This window comes from Mus pahari, chromosome 23, assembly GCF_900095145.1.
Source record: "Mus pahari chromosome 23, PAHARI_EIJ_v1.1, whole genome shotgun sequence".
NCBI classification, from domain to species: Eukaryota; Metazoa; Chordata; class Mammalia; order Rodentia; family Muridae; genus Mus; species Mus pahari.
The window spans coordinates 12,335,135-12,350,185 of NC_034612.1; the positions used below are offsets into that span (position 1 = coordinate 12,335,135).

The 15,051-nt window shown below is 48.0% G+C and overlaps 2 protein-coding genes across 2 annotated transcripts in view; one reads left to right on the forward strand and one right to left on the reverse strand.

Annotated features, from left to right (window-relative positions):
- Nucleotides 1-843: 843 nt before the first annotated feature.
- Nucleotides 844-8,561, reverse strand: Fam216a (family with sequence similarity 216 member A). The gene is made up of 7 exons (XM_021187031.1): nucleotides 8,074-8,561; nucleotides 6,946-7,004; nucleotides 5,967-6,088; nucleotides 4,004-4,133; nucleotides 3,627-3,798; nucleotides 2,581-2,663; nucleotides 844-1,185 (listed from the first exon to the last, which is right to left on the reverse strand). Exons 1-7 carry the CDS (start codon nucleotides 8,136-8,138, stop codon nucleotides 1,061-1,063), a joined length of 756 nt encoding a protein of 251 aa, XP_021042690.1. The 5' UTR covers nucleotides 8,139-8,561; the 3' UTR covers nucleotides 844-1,060.
- A 97-nt stretch (nucleotides 8,562-8,658) lies between these two features.
- Nucleotides 8,659-15,051, forward strand: part of Gpn3 (GPN-loop GTPase 3) — an 8,644-nt gene continuing 2,251 nt past the window's right edge. Inside the window, exons 1-4 of the mRNA XM_021186942.2 lie at nucleotides 8,659-8,845; nucleotides 9,855-9,963; nucleotides 13,190-13,357; nucleotides 14,437-14,561. Coding sequence (XP_021042601.1) covers nucleotides 8,798-8,845; nucleotides 9,855-9,963; nucleotides 13,190-13,357; nucleotides 14,437-14,561 — 450 coding nt within the window. The 5' untranslated portion in view covers nucleotides 8,659-8,797. The remainder of the gene's footprint in view (nucleotides 8,846-9,854; nucleotides 9,964-13,189; nucleotides 13,358-14,436; nucleotides 14,562-15,051) is intronic.

The window sequence follows — 15,051 nt, forward strand, 5'->3', positions numbered from 1 at the left end:
TGTTACGGATGGTTGTGAGCCACCATGTGGTTGCTGGGATTTGAACTCTGGACCTTTGGAAGAGCAGTCGGGTGCTCTTACCCACTGAGCCGTCTCACCAGCCCCACTGTAGCTATCTTTAGACACACCAGATCTCATTACGGATGGTTGTGAGCCACCATGTGGTTACTGGCATTTGAACTCAGGACCTCTGGAAGAGCAGCCAGTGCACTTAACCACTGAGCCATCTCTCCAGCCCTCAGCAATGAGTCTTAACCTTACTGCGAGTGTTTGATTGGATCTAACAATTTTTTGAGACAGTGTCTCACTATATAACCTTGGCTTACCTGAATTTACAGTGTAGATCAGGCTGGCCTGGAACTCACAGAAATCCGTGTCAGCCCCTGCCTCCCAAGCACTAGGATTAAAGGTGTGTATCACCATGCCTATTTTATCCATAGGTTTTTAATTTATATTTAATAGCAAATATTGACCAATCTGCTTTTCAAGGTGAGATCTGCAAATACTATTCTGTGTAAATATTTTCCAGCTTCCTAATTTAATCAAGAAAAACTTTATGGAATAATCAACAATTACACATACATGCACATATTTACAAACTTATAAACTATAAATTTATAAACTAAAAGGAGAAATAATATATTTGCCAGATTCGGGGGCCTGGAGAGATGGCTCAGTGGCAGTTTAAGAGTACTGGCTGCTTTTCCAGGATGGGGTTCAATTCCCAGCACCCACATAGCAGCCACACTGTCTCTTAACTCCAGTTCCATAAGTTCCAGGACCTTTACACAGACAGACATGCAGGCAAAACACCAATGCACATAAAATAATTTAAAATTCAGATTTATGTTGCAAGTAAAATTTTAATTGTTCTAGCTAGAAACAAGCATACATTACACATTAACACAGAAATCTATTAGACGAAGGCAGCTATTATAAATTTCTCAACAACCAAAATAACATACCAGTTACTACTAGCACTATCCCATACATGGTCCCAGCTCTTCCCTGTCCACTCTGCATCTGGACATTAGCTGATGGCTGAACTTGGTGTGGAGGTTTAGCCTGTCAGGTTGACAGGAGATGAGCCTTGTTCTTGGATGGACATGGACTGCATGCACTTATTCAGTAGATCCTCTTCCTTTGTTTCTTCATTCATGCATGACTGATAATCATTAGAAGGGACTACAGGGGAGATAAACGTTTATAATGCATATTCTAGAAATGAAATTCTTTAATGTATTACTATTATTTTATGTGTATGAGTGTTTTGCCTACATGTATGCCCTTGTACTGTGTGGCTGTGCCTGGTGCCCACAGATGGCAGAAGAGGGCATCAGATCTCTCGGAACTGGCGTGGTGGATGCTGGGAATTGAATGCAGAGCAGCCAGTGCTCTTAGCTGCTGGGCATCTCTTCAGCCTCATTCACATATATTTTGAGATGGTGTCTTACTTTGTAGCCCTGACTGTCCTGGAACTTGGTATGTCAGACCAGTCGGGCCTCCAACTCCCAGAGGTCCACCTGCCTGTGTACTGAGAGTGTGGGGATGAAAGGTGTGCACCACCACACATGCCTGGGAATAAAATGCCAAACGCTGCTTCAGAATGGCCCAGCATATGAAGCTTTTAGCAGACAAAATCCCCTACTATTTTCAACTTAGTTACCCTCCACTTCCCAGTCTCTTTTACGGTAGAGTCACGGCACTGTAAGTGTGGGTTGCACACTTAGTAAACACTGTTTCCTCTGATTTTCAGAGTTTATTGGTTGAGGAGCTAAGGTAACCCGTCGGTTATGTTTTCAATGTCTCCATATCCTGTAGGGTTTTTTTCCTCATGGTTTGAGGACCTTAGCAATGTTTTCTCTGCCGAGGTCTCCCTGGCCTTTTTAGAGCAGGCTTTAACAACCTCCCTGCCCTTTCCCTGATGTCTTGGACGAGGACCTCACATATGCTTGGCAGACAGCTACAAAACACATGTGAGGCTGGGCATACTGGCACACGTCTATATTCCAGCACGTGGTTATCAGTTAGGCTGTGCTAGAGAGAGACAGACCCTGCCTAAAACAAAACCAACAGTAACAGCAACAAATCCCAAAGGACTAGGAGCGGAGGTCTATGTGAAGAGCACGCGCCTAGCACAGGAAACAGACACACTTGCATCTCACTCTTGAGTAGTCAGTTCTTTTGAATGGAAGCCTAAGCGACTTCATGATTAGTTGTTTTGGTTTCTGAGATGGACAGGGTATCAGTGAGCAGCTCTGAGTGGTCTTGAATTTGCTATGTGAACCAGGCTGCCGTGGAACTCAGGCCCACTGCTTCTGCCCTGGGGCCTATGTCAAACCGCCATGGTTAGAGCTCATCACACGTAAAATGTTTAATCAAGACAATTAAAATGACTATATTTGGCTTAGTATTTTTTAAGCGCAGTGTTCAAAAGTGCAAGGCAGGCATGGTAATCCTGCTCACCTATAATCTTAGTGCTTAGAGGTAGAGACAGAAGGATTGGTTCTATGCGACCTTGTTTCAAAAACAAAACTCCATAACATGTGTGTGTGTCTCTGTGTGTGTTAAATTATTTACCTGGCCACAAGAACAGCCTGCCCGGTCTTCTAAAACTCTTCAGGGACTTACATCTTGTTTTAGATGCACAACCAATTTTTAACCTGTGATAAAGGGAAATATTTTAATTGGAGACAGTAACATGAACAATGCTGTCAGTTTTCAACATAAGATTCTTTACACTAGCTGCTGGGATTACCAAAGACCCTCATTCCCCAGATTCTCCTGTGATCTATTAACCCTGAAGTATAGTACAGTTCTCATAGTTTGGATACTGACACTTTCGTGTTGTTAGCTGTGGGTTATTTTCTGAAACACAATCTCATGTAGTCCAAGCATGTCTTAAATTCATTAAGGAGACCAAGATGTCCTTAGCCTCCTGATCCTCCCAAGTACTGAGAGATCAGGTTTATGCCATTACACCGGCTGATAGCTGCTTTTCTTCCCCTTCCTCCTGGCTGTATAGTACTCCTCAATGCAGGTATTCTACACAGTTTTGGAGGCATTTGCATTATTTGGAATTTGAATGGGAACTACAGTCTATCTCTAGCTGATCCAGGATTTGTTTATTATTTACTGTGTGTTTGAATATGGGTGTGTGTGCTATGGTTCACATGGTTCATGTATGGCCTTGGGGAATCTGTTCTACCAGATTCTACCCTGGGTTCTAGGGCTCAAACACAGGTGGTTGGACATGCATACCAAATAGTTTTACTTGTTGAACCTGCCTGCCCTGATCAAGACATGGTTATAAATCCACAGATTATACTGTGGGAAAAAGTGGAATACGTGGTGTGGTGGCACACCTGTACTGCTAGCATGTGGGAAGCTGAGGCAAGAGACTACCCTGCATTTGAGGAATACCTGAGCTATATATATAAAACCTGTCACAGAACGTCCTTGAGTGTCATATCCCACTCACTGCAATGAAGAGGCAGTGGCCTCCCTCATCTGAGTTTAGTGGAGTGGACGCACTAGGAAACAGGAGTTTTACTCTCAAGAGGGTCCCTTTCACATGGAACTGGGTACATTTTTTTTTCCTTCTTAAACTTAAGAAACAGACAGACCCTTCTTTGTGTCTCAGGGGTCGCCAAAGGGAATGTATGATCATTTCAGGTGTTTCAGCTGCAATGCTCAGAGGGTCTTCTCTCTCCACATGGTGTCTCCATGTCGTACAGGGGGAATGCTGTTTCTGTACATAGCGAGAGCTCATGTGGCCTCTGTGGTGAGTGAGGACACCTGGAACACAAATCACCTCTTAGAAGACACTCTCACTTCTCCTAAGAACTTTAATCCCAGCACTGGGGAGGCAGAGGCAGGCGGATTTCTGAGTTCGAGGCTAGCCTGGTCTACAAAGTGAGTTCCAGGACAGCCAGGACTACACAGAGAAACCCTGTCTCAAAAACAAAAAAACAAAAAAGAAACCAAATGGAGGTCCACCTGCCTGTCTTTTGTGATCCGTGATGAAATAGATGCATGTACTGCCTCTTCATTAAGGTCCTCAGATAGCTGGAGTTACAGATCTTAGCAATGCTGCACAGGTAGCGCTTCTGGCCCAAGGTGAGTTCTGGATGCTGAAAGACAGAATGGGGGCTATTGACTGCTGTAGCATAGGAGGCATGCAGGTCCTTGTGGTCACGGACAAACACCGGGAGAGCCAGGAATGTCAAATACACAGGGTCGTCTCTTCTAAGGAGAGATGTATACATTTAGCCTGTGATTAATAGTCTAGTGCCACTGCATTATCTGTGTTGCCAGGCAACACCAAATGCTCCTCCAGACCCTTGTCAAGGAACGACCCTCGAGCCTCTTTCCTCAGTTAACCTATAGTACCTACCTTCTGCTTTACAGAGTTTTGCTGTAGTCACGTCTTACGCTTTGCTGTGTACATGGGGTTGAGTTACTTATCACCAGGAAACATTTTCCCAAATGGTGCTGTGCTTACGTATGCCTAAAATAAACTACTCGAGGTAAGACTCTCGAAGTCTGAACCAACACCATCTCCTGAGTTGTGTGAGTTGTGTTGAACTGAACGGCTTTATCTTGCACAGACTGACATAGTGCTGGCCTCGGTGGTTGCAGAGACCCCTGACACTACAGAATACAGGTCAGTGGTCTTTCTGAAAGGATGGGTGTTGAGGGCTGGCCCATCTATCTCATCTTTAGGATTCTCACAGGCAAATTCAGTCAAAATCTCAACTTGCCTAGAGAAGGAAATGACAGTTTATCAAGACATGCAAATGGATGTAGCTGCCACCCACAGTAATGCATGTATCTTTTGAGCATTGAGAACCAAAGAAACCTAGAACTAAAAAAGGGGGGCTCTGCTCTCTGTTGATAAGATTTTGCCCCCATCTATCTTCTCAAGTTGGACATCTTGCTTGCTTGCTTGATTTCGTGTTGTGTGCATGTGTGTGTGTGAGTCTGAGTGTTTGTGTGTGTGTGTGTGTGTGTGTGTGTGTGTGTGTGTGTGTGGAAGGTGGGGCTATAGCTCGCAGCCTTCAGTTCTCTTCTCTGTGTGGATCTCAGGAATTCCGTGCAGGTTCAGGCTTGGTGTCCAGCACCTTCACCGGCTGAGCCATCTCCCCTACCCTTGCCCTTGCTTTCTTACTGTGATTTTTAATGTGTAAGATGGTGGTACCTGACAGCACCTTAGTTTACTCTGTCTCAACTAAGGAGACATCTTTTCCAGAAGCAGAGAAATATCTACTATGTCTGTGGAACATACTGTGAGTTAGTTTCCAACCTAAATTTTTGTTTGTTTGTTTGTTTGGGGTTTTTTTGTTTGTTTTTTGAGACAGGGTTTCTCTGTGTAGCCCTGGCTGTCCTGAAACTCACTTTGTAGACCAGGCTGGCCTCAAACTCAGAAATCCACCTGCCTCTGCCTCCTGAGTGCTGGGATTAAAGGCATGTGCCACCACGCCCAGCCCAACCTAAATTTTTAAAAATTGTTATGTCTGTATGTGGGAATGTGCAGATGCCCAGAGTCAAGAAAAGAGTGTCCAAAAGAAAGAGCTAGAAGAAAAAAGGAAGTGGACAGGCTCCACAGTGTTACACCACCTCAGCTCTGCAGGTGCTCCCTTCATGGACTCACTGACAGGATGTCACGTATGCCATGAAGACTGCAGGGCCTTAAATTCTGTCTACGTAGTTTATCTTAGACACAAGTTCTGGACCTACAGCTTGGTTGCTGAGTTTGCTTCAGACGCTGAGGCCCTGAACCTGATATCAGGCATCCTTCAGAAACATTTCAGGGGCTGGCAATATGGCTCAGCAAGCAAAGCGCTTGCTGCCAAGACTGACAGCCTGAGTTTGACCTCTAGGATACACAGGGAGAGAACTGGTTCTCACAAGTTTTCCTCTGACCTCCACACACACCATAGTTAAAATTTAAAATTCCGTCTTACCTTTAGAAAAGATGCATCTGTCATTGATTTGGGGATATGAATGGTTTGGATCTGAGTCCTTTTCCATAACTCCTGCAGTTTGGCAATGTGTGAGTACACTCTGTGTCCCTCCTTGATCCTGTCTGTAGGCAGACATTAATTATACGACTTTCTGAGGCAAAGATTAATACATATTTATGACTACCACTGATTATCCTGAAGCAGCTATAGTATTTTAAGTCAGAGTTAAATTTTGAGAGAATATATAGTATGCCCTTTATTTTTAGAGTGCACAAACATCTGGAATCAACATCAAAAGATACTCAGAACCACTCATCAGCAATTCAGTGCAAATAAAGATGAGATGCAGGCCTGACAAGATGGGGAAGGATTTGCCCAGCATGTCTGGCAATCTGAGATCAGTCCCTGGACTGTAAAACAGAATGAGAGAAGTGACCCACAGAATTGTTCTCTGGCATCCCCTGCACACACACCCATGTCACCAAGGCCAGCACACTCTACCTCCCCTTAACTTGCAAAATTAGTAAGAGGCCTTTAGAGCCGATCTTTTCCTCTCTCTCTTAACTTGATCAGCAAGGAGGTATTTTGAAAGTGCTTCCTGTGAGATAGCTTATGGCTTCTGAAGCTGCTCATTCAGGATTCTCCCCACTAGTGCATGTATAAACAACAGGTATGCCCTGCACTTTCCAACTGCTGCTAATTCTGAACAGATTTCTTTTACAATTCACTGGTACTTAAAAAAAAATCGTTATATATTAACAAAAGGTAAAGAGCTCATCTTTGAAACTCTTGAAAGAGTACAACTCAGAAGGAGAGTTCTCTCCTACCCGGTGGGTTCTGGGGGAACTGAACTCAGGTCGTCCAGCTTGACCACAAGTGATCTTAGCTGCTGTGCCATTTGGCCAATTGGTAACACTCCACTGTGTACTTAGTTACAGGTAACCTGGCTTCTCTCCAATCTGTAATCCACATGCATTACCTGCTTTATGCTGCTCGCCAGTGCCTTTGGAATTCTGGGGATAAGAATGTCCAGGTGGTCTGTTAGGAGAGAACATGCATAATATGTAATCTGGCAGCCCGAGAGCCACTGGGGACCGAATGTCTAAAGACAGAGACAGCCACACATGCTCTTGACTTTTTCCTATTTCCATCAACGTCTTACCAAGTTTCTCCTCTAGATTGGCTACAAAAAAAGAATAAAGCTTTTTATAAGTGAGCCGTCTGATTTTTAGCATGCTAGGACAAACGTGTGAGTGTGTGTTACTAGGAGATAGAACCCAGGGCTAACCGACACTACACAAGTGCTCTACTACCACCCAGCTGGATCCCTAGTCCGATTTTTACCAAAAAGGACTTCCACCATGTGGTTGCTGGGATTTGAACTCGGGGACCTTTGAAAGAGCAGTCAGCACTCTTAACCACTGATCCATCACAGCAGCCCATCTTTTTTTGTTCGTTAATAGACGTCATTTCTGTCCTGAAAAGAGTAATTGCGTTGTGCCGGAACTAGTACGTTGGTTTGTTAAGTGTTTCCAATAGTGGATTCGGTCTTTCTACTTTTTTCAAAAAAATGAAATTGCTTCCTGTAGCTTCTCAGTGACTGTGAGACCACAGAGGCAGCACACTACCAAGCATTGCGAAGAACAGGGAAGAAATACAGGGACCACATCGCATGTTTAAGACGTCTTAGCACCAAATAGATATGTACAATAAAATGTACATTTAATAATAAGTATATACTTAATAAACATAAATATATATTTATTCCATGGCCACGGATCCAGATTCTACAAGAGCCATGATTGTGGGCCTAGTTGGATGCCAGTCATCCCTCCCCTTGATTTTAAGGAAGGAGGCGGGGGGGGGGGGCAGGGAAGCATGGCATCCAGCTGTGACATCAGTCAACTGTCCCCATCTATCCAACAGTCAGAACCTTCCCAGGCCCGGGGCCGCTTGGGCCCTCGGCTCCCCGCCAGATTAGGGGCCCCGAAAGCGCGCAGTCGCTGTCCTGCTCCGAGGCCGCCTGGGCAGCCGAGCCCCGGGGCCCCGCTAGATCCCTCTCCCCAGACTCGCGCCTCCTCAACAGGGGTTCCCAAGGCCTCCTCACCCTTCACCGCCTTCCGTCCGGGCTAAGGCGGGCGGCCCCGCGACCCCGGACCAACGGCTCGGCATCCCGTCCACACGCGTGCGCCACACCCGCTGCGAGTCGGCGGCCTCCGGCTCTTCCCCCCCCCCCTCCGACCCTGCTCAGGCGGCTGCCGGATGGAGCGGAGGAAGACCCGGGATCCTGGAGCTATAGACCCGAGGGCGGAGGAACCTCAGGTCACCAGGCTCCTGCGCCTGGGCATCTCTCGGTGACAAGGACGCGTCAGGGCAAATCCATCCACTCGCACCCTAAAGCAAGTATTCCTTCTCCACCTCAGTATTCTAGGCCCTCAGAGGACCTGCAGATCTTGGGGTGTCACCCTGTGAGTTCAACCCGAGCACGGGTGCTGCGGCCCCCGGGGACGCGGAGCGTTCTCCGCGATCCGCTATCACCCAGGCAACCGCCTTCGCCCGAGACCCAACCCACAACGGCTCTCGGCTTTCTCTTTCTGCGCACGCGTGAACGAACTCGTGTCTCCGCCTCCTCTCCGTGCGCGGGACGCGTTTCGGAAGGCATTTGGCCCTGGGGACGCTCCGTAGTCCGCGGTGTAGCAAATACCCATGCTGAACGAGTGATCTGGGGCTGCGATTGGCCCCCACGCACATCCCCGCCGTGGCCGTCGCGCGAAGGCTGGTGGGAGTGTGGCCGTCGGCCGCCTGTGTGTGAGACTCCCAGAGAGGCGGCAATGCCTCGGTATGCGCAGCTCGTCATGGGCCCCGCGGGCAGCGGGAAGGTGAGTCTGGAGGAGCTGCGGTGCGTGGGTCGCTGGGCTTCGGGGAACCCCTGGGTAAATGACTTCCTGATCGCTGCTTGGACCTGGCTTTTTTGTTGTTATTGTTATTGTTGTTGTTGTTTGGGAGTGATAGCAGCTTTAATAGCTCTTGAGCGGCTGGAGCGAGGGCTGAGCGCTCAAGAGCTCGTTCTGACCTCCCGGAAGACTTGAGTTCTGTCCCAGCACCCAGAGCTGCGGGACACCTTTGCTCCGGGAACTGCCCTGTGAGGTCATCCTAGAACTTTTGGTTTTGTTTTTTTTGTTTTTGTTTTGTTTTGTTTTGTTTTGTTTTTTGAGACAGGGTTTCTCTGTGTAGCCCTGGCTGTCCTGGAACTCCCTCTGTAGATCAGGCTGGCCTTGAACTCAGAAATCCCGCCTGCCTCTGCCTCCTGAGTGCTGGGATTGAAGGCGTGCCCCACAACCGGCTTTTATTTTTATTTTTAATTGTGATACAGTGTTTCACTGTGTACATATTAAGAGAATGATGCTAAGAACACTTAAGCACAGTAGAAATGGCAATGGTGATGTTTGAGGGATGCCTAGAGTCTGTGGAGGTGTCTGTATCATTTTAATATTTAATAAACACAAGATTCAAAGTACCAGAGATGGCCTTGTGACTCCAGGGCCTGTCTTCTGATTGGGAAGCCACACAGCTCGCCTGTCAGTTACAGTGTATCTGTATGGCAGGACTGTCCCAGGTAGAGAGAACAGGCTGTCAAAAGGAAGCATGGAGGAGGTTATTTCTGTAACCTAAGTTAATTTGTGGACTGTGTTTTAAAAAAAAAATCTTCCCTGAGCCCAAGCCCCGCATCTTGATCTGCAGCCTTGTTTTCACCGCCTCCCCAGGTTTCCCTGGAGGTGCAGTTTGGCCTGGGTGGACACTGGCTCAGAGAGGGGAGAATTGTCTGGGCGTGTGGAGGGTGGCACGACACTGCCTTGGGTGCTAACCCCCCACCTCGTAACGTTCCAGAGCACCTACTGTTCCACCATGGTTCAGCACTGCGAAGCCCTCAATCGATCTGTGCAGGTGGTCAACCTGGACCCCGCGGCAGAACACTTCAACTACCCCGTCATGGCTGGTAAGTCCTGGCAGTGCCACCTTCTTCAGGCACCGGAAAGCTCAGAAGGTACTGGAAACCGCCTGCCCAGTTACTCACGTCCTCAGCCCTGGTGTCGGGTGGAGTGAGATGAGGCCACGGGCCATTTCATGGTGGTGTTTGTGGGTGTGGATGCCATGGCCTCCTTTTCTGGTCTTTGCTGAGAGACTCCGGGGTGAGTGGGCTCCTGCCTCCCTGCCTTTCCCGCTAGTCCCTTTGTCGCTTACTCTGGTGAGTTGGGGGTAAGATGGTTTGTCTGCACTAAGTAGCACCTGTGCTGGCTTTAAAGGGGGAGGCTCGGGGCTGGGCTGCGGCTTGGTGGTGGAGTCTTTGCCTAGGGTACGTGAAGCCCTGGGTTTTACCCTCAGCACCACAGAACACCAGGGGGGTGGTACACATTTGTTACCTCTGCTCTGCGAAACAAAACAAAGCTTTTTTTTATTTTTTAATTAAAAATAGTAAACCTATTTTTAGTGGTGCACGCCTTTAATCCCAGCACTTGGGAGGCAGAGGCAGTTAGATGGAAAATGCAAATATTTGAGCCATCAGCTAAATAATAAATGAGTAAGTAACGTCTCGGTACATTAAGTTCTAGGATGGAGTCGGGCGTGGTGGTGCACGCCTTTAATCCCAGCACTTGGTAGGCAGAGGCAGGGGGATTTCTGAGTTCGAGGCCAGCCTGGTCCACAGAGTGAGTTCCAGGACAGACAGGGCTACACAGAGAAACCCTGTCTCGAAAAAAAACAAAACAAAACAACAAAAACCAAAACCAAAAGTTCTAGGATGACCTCACATGGGGAGAGAGTTTGGTTGGAGAAGGGGGACAGAGGCGGAGCCCTGAAGCTGTTCATTCTTTGGAGGCTGCAGTGCTAAGCTTCAGAAAGGCCAAGAGGGAGTGTTTCCAGAAAGAGGTGTTGCAAGAGAGTTCCAGGACAGCCAGGGCTAGACAGAGAAACCCTGTCTCAAAAAAACAAAAAAAAAAGAGGAAAAAAAAAAAAAAAAGGTATTGCTCTGCAACCAAGCAGTTGTATAAGATGATAACAGATGTGGGACCATGGTGACCTTGACAGCTCTGACCAGAGTTAGTGGAGCAGTGGACTGACAACTGGTGGGAGGGGACAGAGAACTGGAGAGGAGTGGGTGGGGGGAGGCTGTCCAGTGTGGACACTGACTGCCATGGAATGTTTTTGAAGTAGAGTCTCATGTAGCCAGAGCTGCCCTCAGATTTTTTTATGTAACCAAGGATGGCCTTGTACTTCTAAACTTCCTGCCTTTACCTTTGATTTCTGGGATCACAGATGTGAGCCAGGGGTGCGTTCTTGAAGAGTATGGCCCTCTAGTAGGTAGAGTGGGGGAGCAGGCTGGGGAGGAAGTGGAAATCATCTTCTCGGCTCTTAAGAGAAAGGCATGCTGGGGCTGGAGTGGTTAGAGCACTGACTGCTCTTCCAGAGGACCTGAGTTCAATTCCCAGCAACCACATGGTGGCTCACAACCATCTGTAATGGGATCTGATTCCCTCTTCTGGTGTGTCTGAAGACAACTAGTGTACTTACATATAATAAATAAATACATTTAAAAAAAAAAAAAAAAAGGCAGGCTATTGCTTTGGGATCATGTGGGCGAAAGCACTCAGTTTCCATAAGCAGAAAGATGAGGGATCTGGGGCCTCCCAGAGGGCGACTTATTGTTCAGATTGAAGACCTTTCAGGAGGTCAGTCACAGAGTTCCCATCCTCCCACCCCAGGGTGGGTACTCCCCTCCCCACCTCCAACTTGTGATCAGGCTCGGGAGTTAAGTGGCTTCTTGGCCATCAAGTGAAGAGATAGCAGTTGGCTTCCTTTCAGCTGACTCCTTGCTATAGGTACTACATAGCCAGATGGTTCACACTGTGACCGGCACACAGCAGGAAGCGTCCAGAATCGTGGCCCAGCATTCGAGCCTGCTCCCTTCAGTAGCCAGTGTTGCTGGTCTCTGATGTGTTCCTCCATAAGCAACTGAGTGTACATATAAACTGGGTGCAGTGGACTTGTGTATTTTGTTGTGTTTGGTTTTGGTGTTTGCCTTGGAACAGGACCTAGCTGTATAGACCTCTTTCCCCACTCCCCCAAGAGCTAAGACCTGAGGTGTAGGCCACCACAGCCAGCTTCCTCCTCAGCACACCTGATTCTTTTTTTTTTTTTTTTAATTTTATGTTCTTTATTTACATTTCAAATGCTATCCTGAAAGTTCCCTATCCCCCTGCCCCACTCCCCTACCCACCCACTCCCACTTCTTGGCCCTGTTCTGGGGCAGATAAAGTTTGCAAGACCAGGGGTCCTCTCTTCCCAAGCACGCCTGATTCTTACAGGAAGCTCTATGCACTAAGATTTTCACTTAATGCTACACCTGGGAATTTATTCTGTACCCGAGCTTAAAGAGCTTCCCCTCCAAGCCGGGTGTGGCACTGAATGCCTTTAATTCCAGCACTCACGTGGCAGAGGCAGGCAGATCTCTGTGAGCTCTAGGACAGCCTGGTCTAAGACCTTGTCTCAAACAAACAAACATGGATTTCTGAGTTGGAGGCCAGCTGGGTCTACAGAGTGAGTTCCAGGACAGCCAGGGCTACACAGAGAAACCCTGACTCGAAAAAAACAAAAACAAGAACAAAACAAAAAAAACAAAAACCCCAAACACACAAAAATAGAGCTTCCCTCCCTCTTATGTCTGCTGTGGTCTGCTGTGTGATATCTCTGCAGTAATGCTCAGTCAGCTGTCTGGGTCTCTCACTCTCCACCTTTGAGGCAGGGTCTTTCACTGAACCTTGGGCACAGTCCCCCAGCATCCCTCCTGTCTGCCCACTGCACCCCAGTTACAGAGGTGCAGCCATGCCCAGCTTTTACATGGGTGCTGCAGACACACACTCTGGTCCTCACGATTGTGTGTCAAGCACGCCAAGTCACTGAGCTGTCGTCCCAGCCCCGAGTGTGAGGTGTTTATATACCCGTTGATTAAGTTTTCCAAGTGAGCCGGGCGTGGTGGCGCATGCCTTTAATCCCAGCACTTGGGAGGCAGAGACAGGCGGATTTCTGAGTTCGAGGCCAGCCTGGTCTACAGAGTGAGTTCCAGGACAGCCAGGGCTAAACAGAGAAACCCTGTCTCGAAAAACCAAAAAAAAAAAAAAAAAGTTTTCCAAGTGGATACTCACTCTGGTCCCTGCCTGACTCTGCAGACATCCGGGAACTGATCGAGGTGGACGACGTGATGGAGGACGATTCTCTGCGGTTTGGTCCCAACGGAGGCTTGGTCTTCTGCATGGAGTACTTTGCCAATAACTTTGACTGGCTGGAGAACTGCCTGGGCCACGTCGAGGACGATTACATCCTTTTTGACTGTCCAGGTACAGCAACAACTTGAGTACAGGCTGCCTGAAGCTGTGGCATTGTGTCCTCAAGGGGACAGTAGTGAATAGCTACATGTGGAACCCAGTTGGATCCGGTTTATCCCTTGGGTTTATCCCGTGCTTACTGAGATAAACCTTAAGAGTAAGGGGGCCATGGCCATAGAGCTTATGGCTCAGTGGTAAGCAAGTGTGATCAACAGTCACCCGTGATTAGTATTTTTGGCAGGTGACCCACAGAGGGTACAGGAGGCAACTAGTCAGTTGTCCTTTAAACTAGGCTGTGGGACAAAAATGGAGTCAGCTGTGCAGGCAAAGGGCCTGAGACAAGAAGCTATAGGCAGACGGAGGCAGGGGTGACTGGGTGACCAGAGGTGCTGTGAGGTGAAATTGGACAGGACAGGTGACATGTGAGCTGTGGACCCGAGCCAGCCTTGTTCATGTGTGTGTCAGGAGTGTGAAGATTTCCACGCCGCCTCCTTGTGCTCATGTTACTGGTTTTCTGTGCTGAGGGGTGGGTGTTGGGCTAGTTCATGCCAGTGAGACAATCTACCACAGGGTCACGTCCCCAGCCCCAGCAATGGCAAAAAAGAAATGTAGAAGTATAGTCTGCTTGATGTCCCTGTGATGGCCGTACCTCAGGTTCTGTGATTGTCCTGGGAGGTTGTAATGCCCCTGACACCCTGTCCTGGCCTCCACAGGCAACTGCAAACACATGACATACAGACAGGCAGACATACAGACATACAGACATAAATCAAAACAATGAAGCTCAGGAGCAAAATGCAAAACCCTCACAAAAATCCACAGGAACACTGCATAGTCTGAGGGGATGGACAGTCTCGGCACATTTGCCTAGCGTATGCAAGGCTGCAGTTCAGTCCCCAGCACCACAGATGACACAGAGCAAAACACCTGGATGCGTAGCAGGATCTGATGTCCTTCTCTCTAGGTACCGGGCCTGAACAGAGGGTTTCACACACACTGGGCATGCTGTGTCCACCTTGTGCCCTTCCCACCCTTGCTCCATCTCTGCAGCCTCCTGTGTTCCCGACTGCGGTTGTGTGCTCCCCCTGCAGGTCAGATTGAGCTCTACACCCACCTGCCTGTCATGAAGCAGCTGGTCCAGCAGCTCGAACAGTGGGAGTTCCGAGTGTGCGGAGTGTTCCTTGTCGATTCTCAGTTCATGGTGGAGTCATTCAAGGTCTGCAGACCAATCTCTTTTTTCAGTCCTGGATAGAAAGCAAGTGACAGTCTCTGCCCGTTCTGTATGAGTCTCCACATTTCATAGGCTATAACATTTATTTAGTATCTCCAATGATCAAATGACTATGAATGTATGTTTACCTAAGAAATAGATTTAGCTGGGTGTGGTGACTTTAATCCTAGCACTCAGGAGGCAGAGTCAGAAGGATCTCTTTGAGTTTAAGGCCAACCTGGACTACAAATCAAGTTTCAGGCTAGCCAGAGTTCCCTGGCTCAAAAAAATAAGAAAAATAGATTGGGACATCTGCTTATAAAGTAAGAATTGAGGCAGATGGGTATTGTATTAAATAGTGTATTTAAAAACACTGAGCTGCCGGGCCTGGTGGTGCAGGCCTTTAATCCCAGCACTTGGGAGGCAGAGGCAGGCGGATTTCTGAGTTCGAGGCCAGCCTGGTCTACCAAGTGAGTTCCAGGACAGCCAGAGCTAT